This window comes from Bos mutus, chromosome 21 (genome assembly GCF_027580195.1).
Source record: "Bos mutus isolate GX-2022 chromosome 21, NWIPB_WYAK_1.1, whole genome shotgun sequence".
NCBI lineage: Eukaryota > Metazoa > Chordata > Mammalia > Artiodactyla > Bovidae > Bos > Bos mutus.
This window is the reverse complement of record NC_091637.1, coordinates 65,823,910-65,847,861: the sequence shown is the minus strand read 5'-3', so window position 1 is coordinate 65,847,861 and position 23,952 is coordinate 65,823,910. Positions and strand designations below refer to the sequence as shown.

General features: G+C 57.9%; 1 protein-coding gene across 1 annotated transcript in view; it reads right to left on the bottom strand.

Moving 5' to 3' along the window:
- DYNC1H1 (dynein cytoplasmic 1 heavy chain 1) overlaps positions 1 to 23,952 on the bottom strand; it is a 60,899-nt gene that overhangs the window by 5,728 nt on the left and 31,219 nt on the right. The window contains 39 exon segments of the mRNA XM_070358001.1: positions 11 to 171; positions 828 to 903; positions 1,083 to 1,257; positions 1,365 to 1,459; positions 1,571 to 1,705; positions 1,801 to 2,054; positions 2,173 to 2,323; positions 2,427 to 2,573; positions 3,147 to 3,300; positions 4,874 to 5,001; positions 5,104 to 5,316; positions 5,601 to 5,816; positions 5,896 to 6,013; positions 6,380 to 6,575; positions 7,885 to 8,005; positions 8,173 to 8,292; positions 8,393 to 8,566; positions 9,559 to 9,763; positions 9,846 to 10,060; positions 10,191 to 10,352; positions 10,451 to 10,490; positions 10,492 to 10,563; positions 11,022 to 11,155; positions 13,164 to 13,293; positions 14,209 to 14,372; positions 15,327 to 15,492; positions 15,888 to 16,009; positions 16,094 to 16,300; positions 16,387 to 16,620; positions 16,832 to 16,972; positions 17,085 to 17,315; positions 17,776 to 18,003; positions 19,511 to 19,667; positions 19,832 to 20,070; positions 20,814 to 21,026; positions 21,250 to 21,433; positions 21,612 to 21,855; positions 22,796 to 22,955; positions 23,527 to 23,627. Coding sequence (XP_070214102.1) covers positions 11 to 171; positions 828 to 903; positions 1,083 to 1,257; positions 1,365 to 1,459; positions 1,571 to 1,705; positions 1,801 to 2,054; positions 2,173 to 2,323; positions 2,427 to 2,573; positions 3,147 to 3,300; positions 4,874 to 5,001; positions 5,104 to 5,316; positions 5,601 to 5,816; positions 5,896 to 6,013; positions 6,380 to 6,575; positions 7,885 to 8,005; positions 8,173 to 8,292; positions 8,393 to 8,566; positions 9,559 to 9,763; positions 9,846 to 10,060; positions 10,191 to 10,352; positions 10,451 to 10,490; positions 10,492 to 10,563; positions 11,022 to 11,155; positions 13,164 to 13,293; positions 14,209 to 14,372; positions 15,327 to 15,492; positions 15,888 to 16,009; positions 16,094 to 16,300; positions 16,387 to 16,620; positions 16,832 to 16,972; positions 17,085 to 17,315; positions 17,776 to 18,003; positions 19,511 to 19,667; positions 19,832 to 20,070; positions 20,814 to 21,026; positions 21,250 to 21,433; positions 21,612 to 21,855; positions 22,796 to 22,955; positions 23,527 to 23,627 — 6,383 coding nt within the window.

The following is a 23,952-nucleotide window of genomic DNA, read 5'->3' as shown; positions in this document are numbered from 1 at the left end:
CGGCGCGCACCTCTGTGTCCACGATGTGGGTCAGGTCGAGCGGCTGCTCCATGATGGACATGAAGGACTCCCCGAGGTTGGTGGACACAAACATGTGCGCCATGGCCAGCATGCGGTCGGGGCGGAAGGCCTGGATCAGGAGCAGGCGGTGGATGGCCTGCCCGATGGGAGCTGGAACGAGGCCGGGAGGAGGGTCGGCGACAGCACAGGCCTGAGACAGCCCCCCAGCTGTCCCTGCCACAGGCCCCTGCCCCACAAACAGTGGGGCAACACTCTGCTCAAACAACACCGCAGAGATCAGGACACCCCCTCTTCCTCTCTGCCTGTGAATCGCCAGCACCCCACCTCACCACAGCACCCTCTGGGCACAGCTGTGACAAGACCTCCGCCCAGGGCCCTCCGTGGGTGACGGGTGGCTACTGACTCTGAATGACCACGTGGAGCCCGCTCAGGAAGGACTCCAAAGAGCCCGAGAGACCCGGTAGCCACCGCCAACCTGTGTCCATGCTGAACCCCGCCCCCCGCACCCCCTCCCGGGACCCGGCTGGCCCAGAGCCTCATACTCAGAAACAGCCCCCTTCTCCTAACGCCTAACTCCGGGCAGGGACCTTCTGGCTATTCCTCTCAGTCTTTCAAAAAGAGTTGCAACAGGAACTGAAAATTTTTTGCTTTCCCATGTCCAAGCCACCCCCACAGGTTCTAACACTGAGATGCAAATCTCAGGAATCAGTGACTTTCTGTCCCTGGCCGTCCCTGCGTTCAGCCAGCGAAGTGCATTCCACGCCCAGGTTCGGACGGCCACAATGAGGCAGGCCCCAAGGGCTTACTTGCAGGGTTCTCCTCGCTCCAGAGGTATGGCACGGTCTGCTCGGGGGAGCTGCTGTCCAGCCAGATGCCGAATTGCTATGGGGACAACAGAGGACGCATCACCGTGGGCTCTGCCCACCTCTGGGCAGAGCGGTTGGACTGACGTGTCCGACGTTTGACGGGAGAGAACACAACACGAAGTTCTGGGCTTTACAGGACAGGCGACTCCCTGGGAGGAGGCCAGCTCCCGCCGGGGACGCTCACCGGACCCTCACCTCGTCCGCCTGGACCTTGGCGATCAGATCCTTGAAGGCGGGCAGGCAGCTCAGCCTCACCACGGCCTCGGCCTGCTCCCCGGTCAGGCCCTGGATCTTGGGTGTCGAGCCCGCGCTCAGCACGATCTCCTTCCCCCTCAGGAAGTGCTGGAATTCCGCGTCGTAGGTGGGCTCCCTGGAGAGGGGGCAGCTGTCAGCCAGGGCCTCTCGGCAGGGGTCCCGTCTGCTGTCACCGAGACAACCGCGTCCTCTGGGGGCACCGCGCTAGGGCAGCTGACTCACCCGACGGTGCCCTTGAGCTTGATCCTGGCCAGCAGCATGGCGAAGGTGATGTGGTCCTGGTGCAGCATGCCTCGGGCCACGCGGTTGAACGCCACCTGGAGACACGCCGCGCAGTGCGCCATTGGAACACCGCCGTCCCTGGAGCACGCATCCCCGCCCCCCGCCCGAGGCGCACCCCACGCCGGGGCAGCCGGCCCGCGCTGTACCTGGAAGAGATCCTTGGTGATGATGGACAGGCGCTGGGTGTGGTCGGTGACGCCCTTCAGGTTGGGGTTCTCGTACAGGACGTTGTGGTAGATGTCCAGGAAGAACTGCAGCGAGTACTGGTACAGGAAGTGGATCTGGAGGCGGTGGAGGGGGCCGTGAGTGCGCGTGCGCGGGTGGTGGGGGTGGGGTGGTGGGGGTTGGGGGGGAAGCCCCGGCGCAGCCCGCCCACCTGCTTGAGCGACTCCATGGTGAAGTAGATGCTGCTGCAGGCGGTGGACAGTGGCAGGTACTGCTGGGACACGGTCTCCACCTCCTGCATCACGATGTCCGTCTCCTCCACCTTCCTGGTCACCTCAGCGGCCTCCCTCTTGAGGTTCTCCAGCGTCGTGATGATCGTGTCGTCGTCCAGGATGCGGCCCTTGACCTCGTTCAGAGCTTGCAGCAGAGACTTCTCCAGCTGACGCAGGCGCAGCTGAAACTCCCCTGAAATGACCAGAAGTCGCAGAGTTCACCCTGGTGCTGCCGTGACGCGGGCCGGGGCACCTCATCCCGGGGAAGCTCAGCCCCACACGCACCGAGAGCCAGGGACCCGGAGCCGTACCTTGGAGTTTCAGAAGGTCGGACCGTTTCTCGTCCACGTCGGGTCTCTCTGCCTTGAGGACTTCGTTGAGGCACTGGCTCTGCAGGCTGCTACGAGTCACGGTGAAGTTGACGAAGGTCACCCGGGAGCAGAGGTCAGGGGGGAACTCGACCTGCCAGGAGGGGCGGCGGGGCAGCCGGTCAGCGTCGTCGCGTCCAGCGCCCTACCCGTCGCTGCCCCGTCTCCGTGGGGTGGGCAGCTGCCCGGGGCCTTACGGTGGGATCGCGAGTGGACAGGAAGATGACGAAGGACGGCGACAAGTCGATGTCCTGGTCGCCGAGCGTGATCAGCACTCTGCCCCCTGTCCGCCGGACTTCACGGTTCAGGACTGGGTTCAGAACGGGGTCGTAGCTCTCCACGTCCTGCGTGCGTGCGTGAGGTGTCGTTAGCAGCGCGTTTCACAGAGAGTATTTCCACCCACATGTAACTGATTCCTGCTCCAGATAAACACACCTCCCCAGCAGCTCCCAGTGGTTTAGACCTGTGCTGAGTGACACGTGGCCGCTAGGCACCCACGTCTACTTCAGCAGATGAAGGGCTCTGCTCCTTGCTCACACTGCTGAGCAGGGTGCTCAGCAGGGTGGCCACAGCTCAGCACAGGTCTCAGAGCCCCAGGGGATGGGGCCGTCCAGACTAAGTGGAGTTAGAGGGCAAACACTGCTTCTGCTGGGTTTCTATGGCGCTGTCTCACAGCTTTATCCCTGCTTTTTTTTCTTTTTGGGCTGTGCCGCGTGGCTGGTGGGATCTTAGGTCCCCAACCAGAGACCAACTCCACACCCCAGCAGTGAAAGTGCTGAGTCCTAACCACTGGACTGCCAGGGAGCCCTTTCTCACAAAGCCCAGAAGGCAGCACCGTGCTTTGCGACGCGTGTCAGCTGTGTTGCAGATCACTGACCCGGCCCGAAGGCCTTCCCTCTGGCGGCGGGGGCACACACCTGGACCAGGAGGGGGTTGCCGAACCTCAGCGCACTCTCCAGGTTCTTCCTGAAGGCGTCGTCCAGGAAGCTGGTCCGCGTGATCTTCCGGTCCTTGTACTCGTTCATGATGAACTCTGTGGCCTGCCCCGAGGGATCGATGATCAGCGGGTACCTGAGGATGGGCCAAGGACCGGTCAGATGCCAGGGGAGCCCAAGGACATGACGGCAGGGCCCGGCAGGGCGATGGGGAGGTGTCCCAGGCGCAGATGTGGGCTCCAGGTTTACAGGAGAGACCACGTGACCCAAGGCTTGGTGCTAAAATCCTCCTTCTGAGGACCTCCTGTGGGGGCGGTGACTCAAGCAGACTGCTCAGAAGGGCTAACGCCAAAGCGCTAGTCTCTCTGGGGCAAGGACGCCGCTCCGTGAAGGCCGAGCACAGGCGCTCGGCTGGCCGGGTGGGTTCGCTGGCCCACGGGGCAGACTCCTGGAGAGCAGGAACTGGCACCCCTGTCCCGCAGACTCATGAGCTGCAGGTGTGCCGGACCCTCCCACTCAGTGCTCACGGCAACCCTGTGAGACAGGTGTGATCGCCACACCAGGCTTATTTATAAAGGAGGAGACGAGCCACAAAGGGGCCAACGTCCTCTGTTCAGGGTCACACAGCCAATTCAGGTTTCTTAAAAATAACGTAACACTACGCGCGATTGTCACACAGCCAATTCAGATTTTTAAAAAATAACGTAACACTACGCGCGATTGTACAGAATTCAGAGGCTACAAAAGGGCAGGTGGGGAGAGCCCTCCCCCCTCCACCCGTCAGCCTCTGGTTTCTGCTCTGTGTACACAGAGGAGGTTCAGGCCATTTGTAGACACACACGGCCCCGGAGCACACCAGCCGGCACTGCCATCTGCTGCAGCTGCCCCCGTGTGGGACTCTGGACGAAGGGCTCCCAGCTTCCTGCCGGGTGGGGGGACACACAGTGACCTTGTCACTGGCCCGGACGAGGGGCGTCTGAGGCACTTCTGGGCCTTTGCTAGGATACACGCTGTCCTCGTGAACGTTCACGCGTGCAGGCTCTGTGGGACGGGCGCTGCAGTGTGCACTCTCGCACAGGTGAGTGCAGCCCTCACCCTGACCCACCAGGACGCACGGCGTGGACATGCCCGCCAGCGCCCCCAGCGAGGCCCTCTGAGACCTGACGGTCGGCTCCTCTTTGGACCCCGGGGACAGCGACACACAGCGAGAGGTACAGATACGATGAGACAGGAACCCGGGGCTTGGTTTTCAAAACAGAAAGAAAACCCAGGGTGCCTGGGTTTGGGAGCTGCCATGGATGAGGGAGGGTCCACCAGGGGACCTCTGCGCGGGCTCAGGCCTGGGGATGCCCGGACGTCACTGTCAGCCCCCTCCGCGGCAGGCCTGTTCCTCTTCTGACTCCAGCCTCCTTAAGCCAAAACCAGGCAGCAATTTCCCTTAACTCCAGCCAGATGCTTTCAGTTCTCACAGTATTTTAAGAGAGTGTCTGTTTTCACAGAGCCAAGCACATCAATTTCACAAAGTCACAGGGGGGCCACTCAGGGAGGGTCACTGTGGACAGTCACAACACAGGGACGAAGGAGACCGCGCAGAGCCCGCCGTCAGAGGCGAGCCTGCCGGCCCAGCCTGATCTGCTCACCTCTTCCACAGGTAGCGGGAGCACTCCCCACGCACCCTCCCCACCCCTCGCCGCGCACGAGCACGCTACCTGTTGAACCTCTTCAGCATGATGGCGTTTTCCGTGCACAGGTCGTCCGCAGGGAGGGAGCTGGCCTGCCAGCGGAGACGCTCATCGGCGTTGGACAGGTACTCCGTCCTCGCGATATCTGTGCGGAACTGAGAGGGGGAGCGGATGGCGCGGCTTCCGGTGAGGCCACTGAGAGCTCACGGACCCTCACGTCAGCCCCTGCCTTCCTGAGAGTCTCTGCAGACAGTTACCTGGATGTTGGCTTGCTGGAGGTGATGGGACCAGGTGGTAAACAAGTTCTGGCGCATCTGCTGATCGAAGTAACCTGCGTAAGCGATAAAGGCGGCTGACAGGAGACAGTCCCCGGCGATGGTGGACATCTGGTTCTTGAACGTTTCACTCGTCTTCTCCCACCGTTCCCGTTCGGCAGACAAGCTCTTCAGAAGAGCTGTGCTCCGGTTCACCTAAAAGGAAAATCAAACAGGTTAGTCAGTCAGTGAAGTGAAAGTCGCTCAGTCGTGTCCGACTCTATGCGACCCCATGGACTGTGCCGTCCATGAAATTCTCCAGGCCAGAATGCTGGAGTGGGTAGCCTTTCCCTTCTCCAGGGAATCTTCCCAACCCAGGGATCAAACCCAGGTCTCCCGCCTTGCAGGCAGATTCTTTACCAGGTGAGCCACAAGGCAAGCCCGCGCAGAGGTAGCGCTGCCGGGGCGGCAGGAAACCCGCCTCCCAAGCACAACCCGACCTTGGCTTCCACGGCCGCCAGGTCCGCCTTGATGGCCTGGGCCTCGGAGATGAGCACCGCATACTCCTCCTTGTAGCGGGCGATGCTGGCCTCCAGGTCACGGATCATCTGCTCCACCTCGTTGGCCTTCTGCTGGTTGTCCTTGGCGTCATCCTCCAGCTTCTGCAGCTCGTTGCGCAGCGGCTCCACGCGCTTCAACATGTCGGCGTAGTTAAGCTGCCGAGGCGGACGGGTGGATTTTAGACACGACTGGGTGAGGAGGCCCTTGCCCGGGGCTCCTGGTGGGGCTGCTCACCTGCGCAATGGCCCATTTCACCATAGGCCCGCAGGCCAGGGAGGCCCGGTTGACGATTTCGTAGTTGTAGCTGGGGTTGGACATGTAGTTCTTCTTCATCTTCTCCCTTATGGCATCACTGCAAAAGAAGAGCTGTGTTTCTAAGCATGTGGAGGCCCTAAGTGAAGAGGAGCTTTTCGGAAATCAAAAGCCAGTTCCCCTCTGCCGCCCTGGTGACCACGGAGGACACTCCAGGCCATGGCTCTCGCTCCCACCCCTTCCCTGCTCCCCGGGGCCAGCTCTGCGCTCCCAGCCACTTGTGGGGATAGCAGGGGCAAGGGATCAGAGAACTGCTGTCAGGAACGAGGGGAGGGAATCTGGCTCTCTGGGGTGGAAATGGCCTGGAGAGGCGTCTGTGTGACCCGTGAGCTGACACGGCCTCCCTTGGAGGCCATGTCAGAGACGCCCAGGCCCCAGCAGAAAGGAGAAGCCCGGGCCCGCCCACCTGATCTCCTCGGCGGAGAAGTTGACGATGGTGGGAATGAAGTTCTCTCTCATGATGATGGAGCGGATCTGCTTCCAGTCCGTCGTGCTCTCCCCCAGCAGCAGGCAGATGGACTCAAGCGCCAGCTTCACGGCGGCAGGAGGGTTGGCCATGGACCGCACCTCCACCAGGTGCTGCTTCTTGATGGACTTCACGGCTGGGCACGAGGGAAGGGGCGGTGAGGGGGGCCAGACCACAGCGACGCCGCAACTCCCAGCAGAGAGGGGTGCCCGCGCAGGAGAGCTGAGCCAATGTGGGACGGCCTGTCTTAAAACCCTCTGGAGTAGCTGCAGCGGCCAAAACAACTACTAAGACCTTCCGGTACTGAGCCCAGATCGCCACGTTCTGGAAAATGGAGAGTATCTGCACAAACGCCTCACAAACCCTGACTCCTTTACCTCTGTAAAGATGTAAATACTCTTTTAAAGAATGAGATTGCTCATTTATGTTACACCCATTCAACAAAGATATCTTCAGTCCACACTTTAGTACTTGTCTTTACTGGCTGGCTGAAGATGTGGAATTAACAGTTCAAAAAAATTGGCCAACATGTTCCACAAGCAGAAACGTGCGTTTTTTCCCAGTCTGAACTTTCATTAAAACACTTTTAAAAGTGATCATTTGGCAGGTGAGACCTAAATCCTCATCCAAATCCAACTCAATGAAAACCCACAGTTTGGAAGGTCACCGCCAGTCCTCTGTGGTGTGAAGACTACAAGCCGTCAGGTGACCCGAAACAAGTCTGAGGCTGGTGGGCGGGAAGGCCGGGGTGAAGGCCGCTCCCGGTGCGGGGCAGACAAGGACAGGGGCGCGCGTCACCATCTCCTCCTGCACGTGTCCCAGCAGCCGGGGTGCAAGAGGAGGCGGGGAGGAGGCTGCCGGTGTTAGACTCGTCACTGCCGGCCTCGACCACGACACTCTTAACAGTTAGAGCAAAACTGCATGCTTCATGACATCCCTACATGGAATTCAAGCCGAGGATTTGCAAACAGTGTACTTAGGAAATCATTACCAGGTTAAGAGAATGTTTTGATGAAAAACTTATCTTGTTAACTTTTTCTCATAAAAAGGGCCCAGCTGGCGCTAGCGGTAAAGAACCCGCCTGCAATGCAGGAGATGTAAGAGACGTGGGTTTGATCCCTGGGTCAGGAAGATCCCCTGGAGGAGGGCAACCCACTCCAGTATTCTTGCCTGGAGAATCCCATGGACAGAGGAGCCTGGTGGGCTACTGTCCATGAGCTCACAAAGAGTTGGACACGACTGAAGCACCTTGGCGTGCGTGCATGGGAAAAGTGGACTAGCTCCACGGGGACTTCGTTTTCAGAGATGAGGACAGTCTGAAGTAGTTAGAGGAGGTTTCTGAGACCTATCACTGATGCTTTCGGGGATGTACAACACCGGGACCTGCGGGGAGCCCTGCTGCCCCCCGCCCTCCCCAACGCGAGGCCCCCGCGGCGAGCACACACCATTCTGGGCCTCGATGACAGCCGGCTCCACCTTATCCAGGTCCTCCTTCACGCTCATCTGCTTGTCTGCAATGACCTCCTGCTGCTTGTGCAGCTGCTCCTGAATTTCTTGGCTCATGACCTAGAGACAAAGCATGGCTCAGCTCTGGGGTGAGCACTGGTTAACTTGCTGAATGAAACCCTAGACAGCACTCCTCACGCCGCCTGGGACACACACGCGCACACAAACCCGGGAGACGGAGACGGGCGGCCCACACAGGCTACGGTTCCCGGGACAGGAAGCGGCACCTTTTTCTTCTCGGCCTCCTGCTGGTCCTTCACCATCTTCTTCAGCTTGTCGTTGGCCGCTGCGTTCTTCACCTCCAGCTCCTGGCTCTTTATCCTGAGGTCCCGACGCAGCTCTTCCACCTGAGGGGCGAGAGCCACATCAGGGCGACAGAAGCGTGCAGGGCTCGCCTACACCCGCGGGCCGGCGCCCCCAGCGAGGGCCTCTCGCGCTGCTGCGCACCTGGTCGACTGTCTCCTTGATCTTCCTGAGCCCCACGTTCAGGTGCATCTGCTGCTCCTCCAGCTCACTCCGCTTCTCGTGGAACAGGTTGGCGTAGTGGTTGATGAAGTCCAGGTAGTGGCGCGGCGTGATGGCCATGGTGCGGCCTCCTCGCTTTGCCAGCCGGGCGTTCGCCTTTTGAAACATGATGACTGTGTTAGTTCTCTGTGATTTAGCCTCAACACATCGCGATTTAACCTCAAAATGAGACTGTTCTGCTGGTGTGATGTGGTGGCATGACTCCAGACCTCAGGAGTCCCATCACTCGAGACTGGGTCCGGCTGCCTCCCATGAGACGCCGAGAAGCCCTCCCACCTCGGAGCTTTCTCCTCCTGCTTCTCCGAGAGGAGGAGGGTGGTGCTGGTGGCTGCAGGGGTGTACTTCCCAGGAAAAGACCCCCAACACTAGTCGTCACTACACAGGCATCAGTGCGCCTCCTCTACCTTCCGCTGATTTTCAGCAGAACCAAAATAAGAAACGGCACCGAGAGGGGTGAGGCAGATCTCCAGTCCCCGCAGGTGGAGGGAGGTGTGGAGAGGGCAGGGAGCGGTGGAGGTGGCCTGTGGGAGCGGGAGGGCAGGGCCCACAGGATGCCTGCAGGTCAGAGTGCTCTTCACAGACCCCTCTGATGGGGCAGACTGCACTCCTTTGATACAGAGAGCTCACGGAGAGGCAGCCAGCAGCGGCCAGCAGGTCACGCCCCGCAGGGTGGCCTCTGCACGTGGGGCTCCCGCTCGCTCACGGCCACGAGGCTCTCGCACCACTGCTGCAGAGCGGGGAGGCCGAGCAGGGACCCTGAGGCCTGAAACACCAACCAGCTGGCCCTTCACAGAGAAACCATGGCCCCTGCGCCAGGGGAGGATGTGGGCCTGGAAAGAGGCCACAAGACACGTCAGATGGAGTCAACGTGGGGAGGGGGCCAGACGGCCCAAGGACATGCAGCTGGGCCCCGAGCAGGTGAGGCGTCGCTGGCAGAGGCAGGAAGCAGGCGAGAACCAGGCACTCTTTCCCGGGCAATGGTTCAATGTCAGACCCGAGGTGCCTTGGGGGCTACTTCTACATCAGCTCAGTTCCAGTCAGCACGGTGGTCAGTTTCGCTTCTCCCATGACCCCAAGACAGAACCCACCTGGTGAAGAGTCTGGTGAACAAACACACAGCTGTTCACGATGGCCTCGCGGTGCGAGGGCGGCTGCGGCAGCTTGTCGTACACGACCGGCATGTAATCAGGCACGATGTAGTTCGGCTTCTCCAGGTCCATCTTACTGGTGAATTCTTTGCCAACCTGATACAGAGCTTCCGTGGACCAGTCCCCAAACCAGTTCAACACACACCTGCAAAGACGCCCATGTCTCAGAGCAGCTCCCGAGGGCGGGGCCTGCCCCTGGAAAGCAGAGCCGGGCACAGTGGGCGTACCTGTTGAACAGCGCAGGGGAGGTTGCCGCGCGGTCCTTGAGGCCCTCAGAGGACGGGTTCATGGTGAAGACGACGTGCAGGTTGCGGATGACCTGGCTGGTGAACCACTTGTACAGCTCCTCGTGCGAGTCCAGCATCAGGCCCTCCTTCTGGGCCCCCTCCTTACACTGGGTCATCAGGGTGGCGTACTCATCTCCCTCAAAGAGGCCGGGCACCTGGGAGACAGGACAGCGCCCTGGCTGCTGGTCCTCAGAGCCCCGCCGCGGAGCGCGACCCGCGCGGCTGGCTGCTGGTCCTCAGAGCCCGCACCACGGAGCGCGACCCGCACGGCACATCAGGGGTTACCTCGCCGTTGGCCAGCAGGGTGTTCATCCGCTCCAGGAACCCAGAGTCCAGAACGTTGGACTCGTCCATTATGAACGCGATCTTCTCGTTTTTACAGCCAGAACGCCGCAGCACCGTGCGGAGGTCTTCATCGAAGTCCTCGCCCGTGTATTTCCTGTGGACCTGCAGGAGCGGGGCGGGTCAGCTCTGTTCTCGCCCAAGGAGCTGTGTCCATGAGCAAGGATCCACTGTGGGGATCAAGGGACTCCGGGCAGACCTACCTTAATCTGGTACACGCTCAGCCCGTTCATCCAGGCCACGGCGCGACAGGGTGGTTTTGCCCGCTCCACTGACGCCAATCAGAAGCAAGTGGCCCTGAGGCTGACGGAATATTCTGGATCATCAGAAGGGATGCAGGTTGAGGCTTTTATGCTCCACTCCCCCTTGGACACTCAAATCCTAACACTTTTCAGGATCTATTCTACAATATCTGGAATGCATTTCAACTTGTATTTGTACTTTAAACATCCGTGGAGCAACTGTGACTTGCCAGTGAGGCAGCAAAGGTCAAAAAAGACATGGCCCTGTCCCCAGACACCCTGACAACTCGAGCAGGAGGGTGAGCGGCCGTAACCAAGGCAGGTGGGAGGAGCCTGGAGAGGCAGAATGAGGCTCTGCTTAGTGGGGACGTTGGGGACAGTACAGCTGGACTCAGAGGAGAAGTAGGAATTGCTGGCGGAGGCACGGGGCCCTGTGAGGAGGCCAGCACAAGGCCAGGCATGAGCCCTCCCCCCACCATTAAACTGAGAGCAGTGTGGGTGAGCGGTGAGGCTGCAAAAACCAAAAGCCCACCGGTCAATCCTGAGCACGTGGTCCAAGACCTCGTTGAACAGGACCAGAGGCACGTCCAGCTCTTCCTCGTAGAAGACTTTCAGCCTGGCTTTGACATAATCTCTTAACTCCTCTTGGTCTACTGGGATGTAGTCCTATAGGAAAGAAGGGAAGATCCACTTAACTAATAAGAAACCACCTTAGTTCTTACAGAAAAGTGGATCACATCTCTACATGCTGAAAACTGTCATAAAGAGGACAAAAGTAGGTATTTACAACATGGCAACGAAAATGGAAGTAAACTAGGGTGAGATCTAAAGACACGGAAAATCTTTACGGAGAAAACCGAACATCACTGAGGACATCACAGAAAGTGTCAGTAAATGAAGAGACACACCACAGTCCCGGAGGGAGAAATACACGACTGCAACAACCACGCCAGCCCCTCACAAGCGACCAGCGGATTCAGTGTAATCCCAAAGACTCAGTGGTGGATGGTGGAAGTCACAGTGGCACAACTTGACAAGCCAACTCCAAACTTCATTTGGAAGAGGAAAGGCCCAGAATGGAAAGACCCCCCAGAGAAGAACCAGGAGTGAGGTACTGTCGTCCCAGCAGGCAGATTCACAGCCATGATCATGACCACGTGGTTTTTAGCCCAGAGAGCAATGAACGAACCAGCCAGCAGGACAGAGCCCTGTAAGAGGCCCCGCAAAAACCCAAGTGACAGAGCCACCCAGAGCCCCAGCGCCAGGCCGTGGACACGCACTCGGGGAACCCCACGCGCTAACTCAATTCAGACTGATTGAGGGTTTAAATGACAGTCCGTTAGGAATGCGCATTCTTCCAATGATGCTATAAACAAAGCGAAAAGACAAGCCACTGGTAGAAGATGCTGCCTGTGAATGAAACAGGATTAGTATCTAGAGCCTGGAAGTAAACAGGACATTCTAGCAACACTGCGTTTGGAGAAAGAAATGGCAACCCATTCCAGTGTTCTTGCCTGGAGAATCCCAGGGACGGGAGAGCCTGGTGGGCTGCCGTCTGTGGGGTCGCACAGAGTCGGACACAACTGACGCGACTTAGCAGCAGCAGCAGCAGCAGCAGCAACACTGCACAAAACTCGCTGTTCTTCCTGCTTCTATGCCTGTGCTTCCCACAGGCCGTAGGTCTGCCACGCCCTTCCTGACACCCAGATGGAGGCCTGTGAACACTCACCTGAGCCCCCACGCCAGAGTCAGCCCTCCCAAGACGGAGCTGCTTCACCCTACGAGTCTGAGCTCCTAAAGGAAGACTGTCCTCGGGCCCAAGTCAGCACTGCCTGCTGAAGAAAGGCATGCCAAGGTTGCAACCTTCTAAGATGCCCTGCTCTCTTTCTGAGAAAAGGACAACTCCCGGCTATTCTGGAAACGTCCACTCTGCCTAGGATCTCAGTACACGGAACACTTGCACACAGATTACCCACAATGCCTTGTTTTTACTGTGAGGAAAGTAAAAGCAGGTGAGGCAAAGACTCCCTTCAATGCAAACATGTTGAACCACACCTTCTGGTGGTCAGCATCCACAGCTCTCAGAGGAGCCTGCTCCTGGGATTGTTTGCCCTAAATTATCCACAGCTACAATCCTGCAGCCCATCACGCCTCTGTCATGTGAGAGTTGGACCATAAAAAAGGTTGAGTGCCAAAGAATCGATGCTTTTGAACTGGGGTGTTGGAGAAGACACTTAAGAGTCCCTTGGACTGCAAGGAGATCAAACCAGTTAATTCTAAAGGAAATCAACCCTGAATATTAATTGGAAGAACTGATGCTGAAGCTGAAGCTCCAATACTTTGGCCACCTGATGCAAAGAGCTGACTAAATGGAAAAGACCCCGATGCTGGTAAAGATTGAAGGCAGGAGGAGAAGGGGACGACAGAGGATGAGATGGTTGGATGGCATGAGTTTGGGTAAACTCTGGGAGACGGTGATGGACAAGGAAGCCTGGTGTGCTGCAGTCCATGGGGCTGCAAAGAGTTGGACACGACTGACCGACTGAACAACATCACGCCTGTAACCATACCTTCCTTTACAGTGAATGCAAGTCAAAGACGTTTCTGATTAGACGTTGATCCTAACTGAAAGGACAGAAAAAAGGAGACTGCAGACACGGTGCAAGCGCGTCACCTTTGACAGCCAGTTGCTGTACAGGATGGGCCGGCTCATGGCCTTCTCCTTGTCGATGTTGGGAAAGTGCTTCAGGGCAACCATATCGATGTTCTCGTCGGTCCAGCGCCTCTCCTCGTCCTCGACCAGTCTGCAGGGGAAAAGACAGAGGCCGCGCTGAGGAAACACCCGGCTCTGAGGGTGCCGTGGGCTACTCCAAGGCCTGGCGCTAAGTCTTCTACCAGAAACCTTCATTTCCTGCAAGTGGAAGAACCAGAGTCTGAACTCAAGATGCCTTAAGTGACCCAGAATGTGGGTGTTACAGTGCAGTGCTCAAACACATGGAATCAAAAATCAAAGAAAAATAAATAAGGATGACAAAGCAGGACCTAGGGAAACTAAGAATGTGTCATAAAACAAAGGTTGTACAGGGCTATAAACAATATAAGGAAAAGGCTCTGATTTTTAAAAGTCAGTAATTCTTAAGATTCCTTAAAAGATAAAAAGACTCAGCCTTTTACTGACACACTGGTTAAAACCACAGACCCTCCTGTGATCCATGCTAAATACCAACTACAGCTGTCAGCAAGTCTTCCCTTTGGTGCTGGTCACTTAACCAGGAAAAGTCAAAGCTTACAAGTGATAAATGTGATCAAAGCTTACACTTGATACAAGTGGTTAACAGGTAAAAGAGAAAAACCAAAGCCCCAGAGACACAGCTGCAAATCCCCTGATGAGAGCCAAGACTGAGGACGAGGGAGGGCTCACGGTTACAGGACGGCACCCCAGGCCTAGTGAGAAGGCACTGAAATCACCTGTGACCTCTGTACTCTGACCTTGCGTGGGGCCCACCCAACAGGGAGAGAGGTGAACTAAAATGCCTTGCCCTAGGTCCAAAGGTAACCAAGCAGGGCAGTCACAGCACTGAGATCCCGGACAGGGGGTGGCCGTGATCAATCACCAGAGGCGAGGCTCCCCTCTACCAGGGGGCAGGCAGGCCACGTGCAGATTCTAGCTCAGGGGTCAACATAGGGGAGCAGGGAGCTACCCGGACCCTCGGCTTCACCTGTCCTGGAAGAGACGGAGGGCTTCGTGTGCCCAGATGCGGATGAGCCCTTCCACAGGCAGCGTCTCCAGGGGCCTCAGGGCCTCAAAGATCCCCCGCACCCAGCGGGTCATCTCTCGGGGTGAGTAGATGTAGTGGGGCTGTGTGTCCTGAGTGAACCGCTCCTGCGGGAACAAAAAGAACACCAAGTTCCATGTAAAGTCCCAAGACAAGAAAAGCAGTAGCAAAGGCAAATGCTGCCTAACACGTTTATATTAAAAATAAAGAATCTATACCCTGCGATATTTAAGAATGAAATGATAATGTTGGAACTATAATTTAGTACAGAGTTAGATCCAAAGTGCTCAATTTATGTTGAAATTATATCTTATTACATTGAGAAAAATCAAAGTAAATAAAACTACAGAAAAATTCTTATAAAAATGCTTTAAAAAATGTACTCCCTAAGCTGAAGGAAAACTTTTCTAAGCATTATCTCAAAAAGAAAAAGAAAAAAGTTTACATTTCATGCTATTTAAAACATGTAGGTAAAAGGCTGCAATCATACAAAGTCTGAAGCATTTGTATAACATGACAAGTGCATTCTCACACAGGACTCTAAGCCAGATGATGCCTCAGTGGAACACTGGCAGCTCTCCTGCAGGTGCCCTTGTCAGAAGCTAATAGAGGAATGCCAATCAAAACCATGAGAAGCACCTCTGCTCATCTAAGGAGCAAAGACGGTCTGAATCAGCCTTTTTCCAAGGCTGGATGAGGCGCTGTGGTGGGAGTGTAACTGGTCCAGCCTGAGTGTGGTGGCCACACCTGGTCACCACAAACACCATGGAAGAGTGAGTGCAGACCCACGTGCCCGGGTTGGGTCTGCTGAGACAGAAGTGTGCACACCCGCTTAGAAAGTGCACCATCCAGTCTCAGCTTCATCAGGGAATGAAGACGCACACACGGGCCGGACCGGGACAGCATAACAAGGGAGACGAGGCGCCTGGGCGCGGTACTGGCTGGAGGAGTGACCTGATGAGGGCTCCGAAGGAAGCCTCGGCGCTGAGCAGGAGCTCCACAAGGAGCTCCGACTCTTCCCGGAGCCCTCAGCCCCGGGAAGGGGCAGGGAGGCCGCGCACCTGGGACATGGTGTAGAACTCCACCATCGCCGCGGTGAGCGGCTCCGCGTACGTGCGCAGCGACGGGATGAGCCGCAGCATGGCCCGATTGAAGGTCCCGTAGATCTGCGTCAGCGAGGCGGGGCCCGGGTAATCCACGTACACCACGGGAACGTGGCGCAGGAACCTGCGGGGAGAGCCAGGCTCAGCCGCCGAGCGCGCGCCCCCGCCAGAGGACCGCCCCCGCCCCGCCCCCAGGCTTCCCGTCACAGCTCAGGGCTGCCTCACACCGAACAGCAGATGCAGAAACCTGAATATGAAGCCAGCAGAGGCGGGAAGATGACTCGGGCTTCTTTCAGCCTCGCCCGGGCCCTGCAGGCAGGTGTGGGCAGCTCACTACTGCTTTCATCCTGAGTGTGTTTCCGAGGTTTCCAGCACAGTGCAGGGAAACCCAGGGGAACCCCACTGATGAGCAGTGGGGTTACCTTTTTTTATCATCAAAACCCTGTTTCTGTTATGCTTTGTTTAAAGCAATCCTGGAACTGGTGTCTGTGAGCCCGGGAAGTCTACCAGTGGTGGTACCTGTGAGAGAGGGGCTTTCTCCCAGGGTCGGTGGGCGGGTTACAAGCCCCCACAAACTGGATCCTCTCCAGCTTCACCCAGGTTTGATCGGAGGTTCGGTAAAAGCCCCCATGCTCCACCATCTGAGGAAAAGGGAGTGATGCGTCAGGAGCAGAGGTGAGCAGTAACATGGGTGGGGAGTCAGGGGCTCGTGGACAGGAACAGACCTGTCTGATGAAGGATATGACCCTCTGCGTCCCGTATTTATCCATGTCTGGCAGGTTGATCTCGTCACAGAACAATACCAGCCACTTTCCGAGCTGCACGGGGGCCAAAACGACCCCGTTCGGGGTGCGTCTGTACTCGCAGTAGTGGTCAAAGGTCTTCAGCAGGAGCTCCGGGGTGGTTGCACTTGAGAAGTTAAGACCCACAACCTGCAGAAGGACAGAGGCCAGGGGAGCGGTGGAAGGCCGATCCCGTCCCTGGCCCCGAGGTCGGCCGCCCGTTCCTGCCCCTTTACCTCCATGTCGGGCAGGGCCCGCAGGGCGCTGAAGAGCGTCATGGTCTTGCCGGACCCGGGGGGCCCACACAGGACCAGCGGCTTGTGCTCAGCCAGCCAGGTATACAGGAGGGCCTCGTGGCGGACAGTGTCCAGCGTGGGCACCACCACGTCCGGGGCGGCCACCTTGTGCGTCTCCACCTCAATCTGTGGCACCTTGGCCTGCCACGGCGACCACTCTCCACTGATGGACACCTGCAGACGGGCGGGTGAGGGTCAGCCAGGCCTGCCCGCCTGCAGGACCCGCTCCCTTTCACCCAAGTCAGGACCTCCAAGTTAACCCGCCTTCCCTGTACCACAGGAGACTAAAGGGACAAGGTTCCTCTACGACAGGAAAGGCTGATTCAGTGCAGGCGAGGCTGCTGCAGGGCGAGAAGCGGGGAGGACGCCGCCCTCTGGCACATGCCTCGTAGTCGATGATGGGGATGTTGGGCGCAGCGGGCAGCGGCACCGTGGTGATCCTCCTGATGTACTCGCCCAGCTCTGCCCTCATCTTCAGCCTGCTGTCTCCGGACAAGGACCAGAGGATGGCGTAGACCAGGTACCGCTGCAGGGGAAGGAGGCAGATCCTGATTTGAGTGGAGTCTCAACATTCAAGGAGAGACATGTACAGCGACGTCGGCCCTGCAACCGCGGTGCCCAGAGCCCCCGGCCCTGACCTGGATGTAGCGCTCCAGCTGCTCGCTCTGCATGGGGAAGTCGGGGTGGTTGGCGTTGTACTGCGCCACGTTGCGGCAGGCCTGGTGCAGCATGGAGAAGAGCGCGCCCAGGCAGCGCAGGCGCGTCAGGTCCATGATGTGCTCCAGCGTGAGGGCGTGCTCCAGCGCCTTGGTGACCAGCCCACTGCTTGTGAAGTACGGCTGCATAATCGTCGCCGCGTCCCTCTGGATCTGCAAGGGTGGGTCAACGGTGCTCAGCGGCCAGCTAGCAAGGCCGGGAGACTTTCACCTGCTCTAACCCGGGCCTGGGGGAGGGCCCCGGCATGATGAAAACAGTTTTACGGGTTGAAAAATGAGGAGTCGAGGCTCCAGTGACCAATCCCACTCCTTCATCCTGGCAGCTCTCAAAAATCACGCTTCCTGGGAACACTGGTTTTACCGTCAAAATTGAAAATAGGCCGTTTTTCATCAATTTGTGGAGAAATCTGAAAGAACTCTTTAGATTTTCCACGCACGTCTACACTTTTGTAACTGTGACCACTGGCTTCCTCAGAAGCTGGCGTGAGACAACGCTGATCATGCTAACCTCCCGCAAGTCCCAGGCTGCAGCGGGGGGCGGGGCTGCTGTGACATGCCCGGACTCGAGGGGGTGGGGGACCCCCTGGGCACATGCCGCCAGCCCCGCCCGTACCTGCAGCATCGGGGAGGCGGCCTCCTCGCCCTCGTCTTCCTTGCCCTTGCGCCGGCGCTGGGCTTCGTCCTCCCCCTCGTCCAGCGGGATGCTGCGCAGCCTGGCCAGGAAGTTGTTGAAGATCATGTCCGTGCTCAGCACATCCTCGCTGAACCAGACCATGCCGCAGCGCGACACGGTGGCCAGCGTGGCGTACTTCAAGTCCTGCACCTCAAACATTATCCGCACCTGGAGGGAGAACAGCAAGTAGATTTAGGGACGTGGGCTTGGTAGAGATCAGGAAGTTAAAGTTGGTTTACCTACCTACCTACTGAAAGAGCGATTTAACTCTAATCTGTCTGCACTCAGTTCAGAAGTAAAAGTATCTGAGTCTGCATCATTACGACACCCGGCAACCTCTCTCCTTGAGAACGTGGACAGGAAAAAACCCCTGTGGTTGGGAGAACCGGGAGCTCCAATGGGACAGAACCATCGCTCCCTGGATGGTGGGGCCCGCAGTGAGGGGCTGTGGCCGGCCCTCGCACTTGAACCCACCAGGCTGGCCAGCAGGCTTTCCGTTTGCACAGGGGGTTGACAGCCTCGCTGGGTCCACCTCTTTAGACGGTGAGGCTGAGAGGCAAACCACAGAGTCTGATTCCAGAGCTTTCACCTCAGGGCTAACGTGCCTCGCAAGGATATCCACCTTTCTGACAACAGTCAGAATCTACTGGGTGATGACCCTGACAAGTTACATCAAGACACTCATCTGCTGAGTGCGTGTTCCTGACCTGTATCTTGGTTTCTCAAGTAACATAACCCCTAACGCTGACCCTCTGTCATGATAAAAGCACCCACTCACCCACTCAGAGGTCCTGCTGGAGCCTCCGTTCCCTCAGCCCACCAGCAGATGCCACTGGCAGGCACTTTAACTCACACCCACAACTCAATCACTTCTCAGTATCCCCACAGCCTCTCAGCTTATCCCAGCAGGCAAGCTCCAGTCCTCGGTGACCCCAGGCCTGTATCCCCTTGGGTCCTGTCCCTACGTCCCTGCGTGTTGGCCAACTGCTCCCCTCCTGGCGTGTGTGGGCACGCCTAGGGGCTCCTCCCGCCACCAGGCCTCCACCCCAACACCCAGGAGCTGCTTCCTCAGGCCCTGGTCTCCACTGAAGCTGCCAGTGTCCCCTTGAAGCCCTGACGGAGCAACGTCCTGCCTCAGCCGCATTACTCGTCTGCTCACTCCGCAGCCCCGTGCCAATTTCTCCCGTCTATGTGTGTCCTCCACCTCTGACTGTGAGCCCCGGGAGAGCAGCGGTTTTGTCTATGTTGGTTACGGCTATATTTGCAGCACGTAGAAGGGGCCCGGCACACCGTGGCACTCCATAAACGTGGGGTCAAAGCACGAACACACGTCCATGCCAGGCCTGTGCACGGTTACCCACCTATCAAAGGCTCACTTCTGAGGGATGACCCTGAGGTCCACGTCTAAATCCCTCCCTGCGCCACTTCCCAGAAATCCCCACCACAACCCTACCTCCCCGGGCTGCAGGAAAGGCTGATTACAGAGCGTGCCTAACAACCAGTGAGCAGCAGGTTACGAATGAACCCTCTGGAATGTCTCTCACTGGGCCTGGGAATGCAACAACCCTAGCAGAGAGAGGCGTGGACCACGAAGCTACTGCCACCCCGGCTACCCCAGGACGATCAGAGCCGCCCGCCTGGCCGAGCACGCTGGGCACAAGCACGCAGGCCGTACGTTGGGCGGGAGGCTGAGGCGCTCCCCGTTGGGCAGCGTCAGCAGCTTGTTGTCGTCCAGCACCGAGTTCAAGTTCTCCACCCACTCGGGGTCCACGTCGCCGTCGAAGACGATCCACTGACGCTTCTGCAGCTCGCCTCTCACGTTGTCTATGATCCTGGAGTGGAGGGGTTACGACAGCGGTGACTCAGACGGAAACGTTCAGCTTGCAACCGTTTCTGAAGTGTTCCCAGACTGTGTAAGAATAACGCAGTTTCCCCAAGGACAGAGTGCCAGGCCCTAGTTCTCTGGAGGCCCCGACCCCACCCCACACGCACTCACTTTCTCAGAACGTGTGTGAAGAGCCCGTCTGTCCACTCCCGGGTGTTGGGGTCCAGGGTTCCGTACAGGTGGTCTTTGCTGATGGCTTTGGGGTCGATGATGTGGGCCACGCCCTCCACGCCCTCGAGCCTCTCCAGAGCCTTCAGAAGGACGCGCCAGGCCATGCTCTTCCCGCTGCCCGAGGGCCCCACCATCATCAGGCCGTGGTTGATCTGGGTGATCTGATAGAGCTGGAGAACCTGGGGGCAAATCCAGCGGCACCGTCAGCGCTCGAGAGAAGGCACGCCAAGGCTCCTTCCGCTTCTCACTGCGCCCGGCCAGAGACGTGTGCTGGGAGCCCTCCAGGCGATGCCTGCGATTTCTAACCAGAGTCCTTGAGCCGGCCACAACCACGGCGGGTAGAGAAGGGTTTAACTGCACTGAGGAGCTGTCTGAGGAGTCAGGAAGGCCGCAGCCGATGGAACGGGAGCTGCTCAGCAAGCTGCCTCAGGAGAGACCCCTGCCAGGAGGACGGCGAGCAGCTGACGGAGCCATCCTCCGCCATCTAACCCGGGAGCAAGGCAGGCACAACCTGTGCACATGACCCATTTTCCTAAGTGACTCTCACAGAGGAGACGAAGGGAAGCAGCCAGGGCAGAAGAGACTGTAAACTCTGCCGATGGGCACGTGTACGTTGTTCATCGTGATGCTGGCAAGACCTACTATCGCAGACGCTTTTCCAGTGTCTGTCACTCCCCTTCAGCTGGCATTTTCAGAGAGCAAACTACACCACGTGAGTGAACATTTCCCGCAAGTTTTGCTGTCACTGCACTTAAGAAAATAATCCTGTCGGGGGACTTGGGACAAATGTTCACAAACCAGATGGCACACCTGGTGGACACAGCCCCATCAGACGCGGCTCCTCACAAGTGGGCAGGGCCACTGTCACTCTCGGCCCCTGGGGACTCCGTGAGGCTCCAGCCAGCCCCGCGGCCCCACTCACCTTCTCGACCCACATCCCGCCGACCTCCTCTCCGTCCCCGTAGGTCAGGTACATCTCCTGACACACTTTCTTGAGCTCCTCCCGCAGCGCCGTCATCTCACCCCGGTGGTACTGGACGCCGGGAAACACGTCCGACAAGAGGCTGAAGAGCAGTGGGATGTCTTCGGCCACGAGCTTCGGCACCATCGTCTCACAGACGCTCTGGATCAGGATCTGAGGGGGGAAACGGGCTGAGCTCCGGGGGTGGCAGCACCGCGTTCATGGCTCTGTCCCCACGGGGACCCATCACCCCCCGCCCTGAGAACAAGCATGGAGACCCAGCGCCCCACCCCACCCACCACCGCTCATTTAGCAGGTCCGTCCCAGGACCCGTGAGCCCCAGATCGGTGCGGGGGAGGCTGCACCGGCCCGGCCGAGAGGGAGGACCCCCGCTCACCTCCTGCTCAGGCAGGTTTTCCGCGATCTCTCCTTCATCGACTGCTTCCCCGCGCTCTTCCTTCTCCCTCTTGATCTTCTGGATCCGCTCCCGTTTCACGTTCCCCGCGCTCACCAGCACGCTCTTCAAGGCTCGGAGACCAAAGTCATAGTGGCTTTGGGAAGAGAGCTGCTCGTCACACAGTCTAAAAGAGAAAGGGCTTCCTTAAGAACAGCACCCGCTGAGCCCCAAGCAGCGTCAAACGTTAAGAAACGAGAATGGACACAAGAGTGGAAAGAAATGTCGAATTACACAGGCCACGTTTAAACGATGCAGTTAACATGTGCCAGAAACACGATCAGGAATGATGCTCAGTGACTCACTTGAAAAAAGGGACAATCTTGTTGGCGAGGACCTCGGCCGTGCGGAAGCCCTGAGAGTACAGCATGACCTGGGCGATGAGCTGACGGTCGGGCTTGGTCATGGCCAAGCTCCGGAACAGCTTCTTCAGGTTGTCTGGGAGGTTTGACCGGCCCGCGTAGCCAGGGTTCATGGTGATGAAGATGGCCATGTCTGGGCTCACCTTCACTTGTTTGTTCAGCAGCTCGCAGGTAATGGGGGCAGAGGCTGAAATTCAGATGACGGCAGTGAGGCTGTCGACGGTCAGAAAACCACCATAAGATCTGAAACCACAAGCCCAGCGCCCCGCCGGCCCGGGACCCCATGCGAGCTGTGGCCTGGCCTTTCTGCGGGGTCTCAGCAGCACGACACCACCTACCCGGGAGACCGATTTCCACACTCCCTGCCCACGTAAGAGCCACTCAGATGTGGCACGGATCAAGTCACCGGAGTGGGAAGCCCACTACCCCCTCTGCGCATGATTACTGAGTGTCACAAGGCCAATGCAAGAACAGAAACACAGCCTGACAGAAGCTGCAGCAACAAAAACCAGTCAAGTTGTGATAAACCTGACTGGCTAAGATCATGGACATGGCCCTTTCCTCAGGTCATTAAAAAAAAAAAAACCAAACCCACACACTCAAGAAAACATTCCACAAAACCAACCCCCACCCCCCAACTCTGGACACTCAGGAGTCAGCTTCCCTCCATAAGCGAGCATGGAGTTCACAGGCACTCGTTTCTCTGACACTCCTCTTGTTTTACTCGGGTCTGGTAAGACGAGCTACTATTACTATGGACTAACAGGGAAAACCAACGGGTAAAGCACCTGTCCTGGATGTATGTAACTCCTCCAGCTCATGCGTCTAGGCTCTGTGTGGAACCAGCTCCCAGGGACCCCCAGACACATGACCAGGGTCTGGTCCCAACACTCCGGCCAGGAGGCCTGGCTCTGCGGGGCCATAGGGAGGAGCCCGGGGCCTCCGTCTGCAGAGGAAGCACGGCCCACCCCGCTGGCTGCCATGGGGCGAGGCAGGCAGTGCCATCCTGGGCCCCGCCCACGTCTTCCGTCAGGATGCACCATCCCGCCTGCAGCCTAGGGTCTGGCACTGAGCCCTCGCTCGTTTCTACCCCACAGCAGGGCAACTAAGCAAGAAGCGAGCCTCACTCTTCTCCAGGTTGGGGTTGGAGTGCTCGCGCAGCGCCTCCTGGATGCACTGCACTTGCTGCGACACGGCCGACAGCATCCGCTCCTCCAGGCGGTTGAACTCGTCAAAGCAGCCCCAGGCCCCCACCTGGCAGAGCCCCACGAAGATGCGCCCCATCGCCTGAAACGAGAAGAAAGGCGCTAAAAGACGGCCCCGGTGCTGGCCATACAGGGTTCCAATCCTGGCTTGGGGGACTGGTCCAACCCGGGCAAATCACATCCTGAGACCTGTCTGCTCATCTTTGAAACGCGAGTAATACCACCTTCCTCCCAGAGGAGTGCAGTGGGGTGGAGAGGGCTGTGAAGGTGGAACCAGCTTCACCCGTGAGGCAAGGAGCCCAGCCCTACATGTAGCAAGTACTCCATTCACAGATGAACAGATGTAATGTATTATTTTCCCTCTTGTGCAAAAAATTCCAGTGACAGAGCTAACACTTTTTGTTGTTTAAAAAAAAACCTTCGCTATTTGTTTTTCCTAAACACAGACACCACCAGAAAGATTCGTTACACTGAAGAGTTAACCTGAAGACGTGAGGCTCAAGTTGGCGTCATGCACCGGCTGGCCCCTCAAACAGCTCCAGTAACCCCGTTCCCAAAAAGAGCGCTGTGTGCACGGCTCACGGCCCCCAGAGGCGTGGGCTGCGCTCCCCACCCGGCCCCCTGCTCTAGGCAGTCCCCCAGGAGCCTCTCACCTGGAAATCAAAGGTCTCGTCACAGTTGAAAACTAGAACAAAGCGGCCCAGCTGGTGGCCAAGGGCCTTGACAGACTCAGTCTTCCCAGTCCCCGCAGGCCCTGTAATTTGAAGAAAAGGAATTGAGAACTCAAGTGAGAACACGTCTTCAGCTTTAAGAACTGTAAAAAGCAATTCTTTTAAAAAAATCAAAGTACAGTTCGCCCTCTGTCTCTAAGCAAATTCCACCAGGTCCCACTGTCGGCCCTCCATATCCACAGGTGCCACATCCTGGATTCAACCAACCTCAGAAGGAAGCGTCAATTCACAGCTGGTTCAGTCTGAGGATGTGAATCCTGTGAACACGGAAGGCTGACTGCATATCTATTAAAAAATCTGTGTCTAAGTGGACCCTTGCAGTGCAAACCAGTGCTGTTCAAGGGTTAC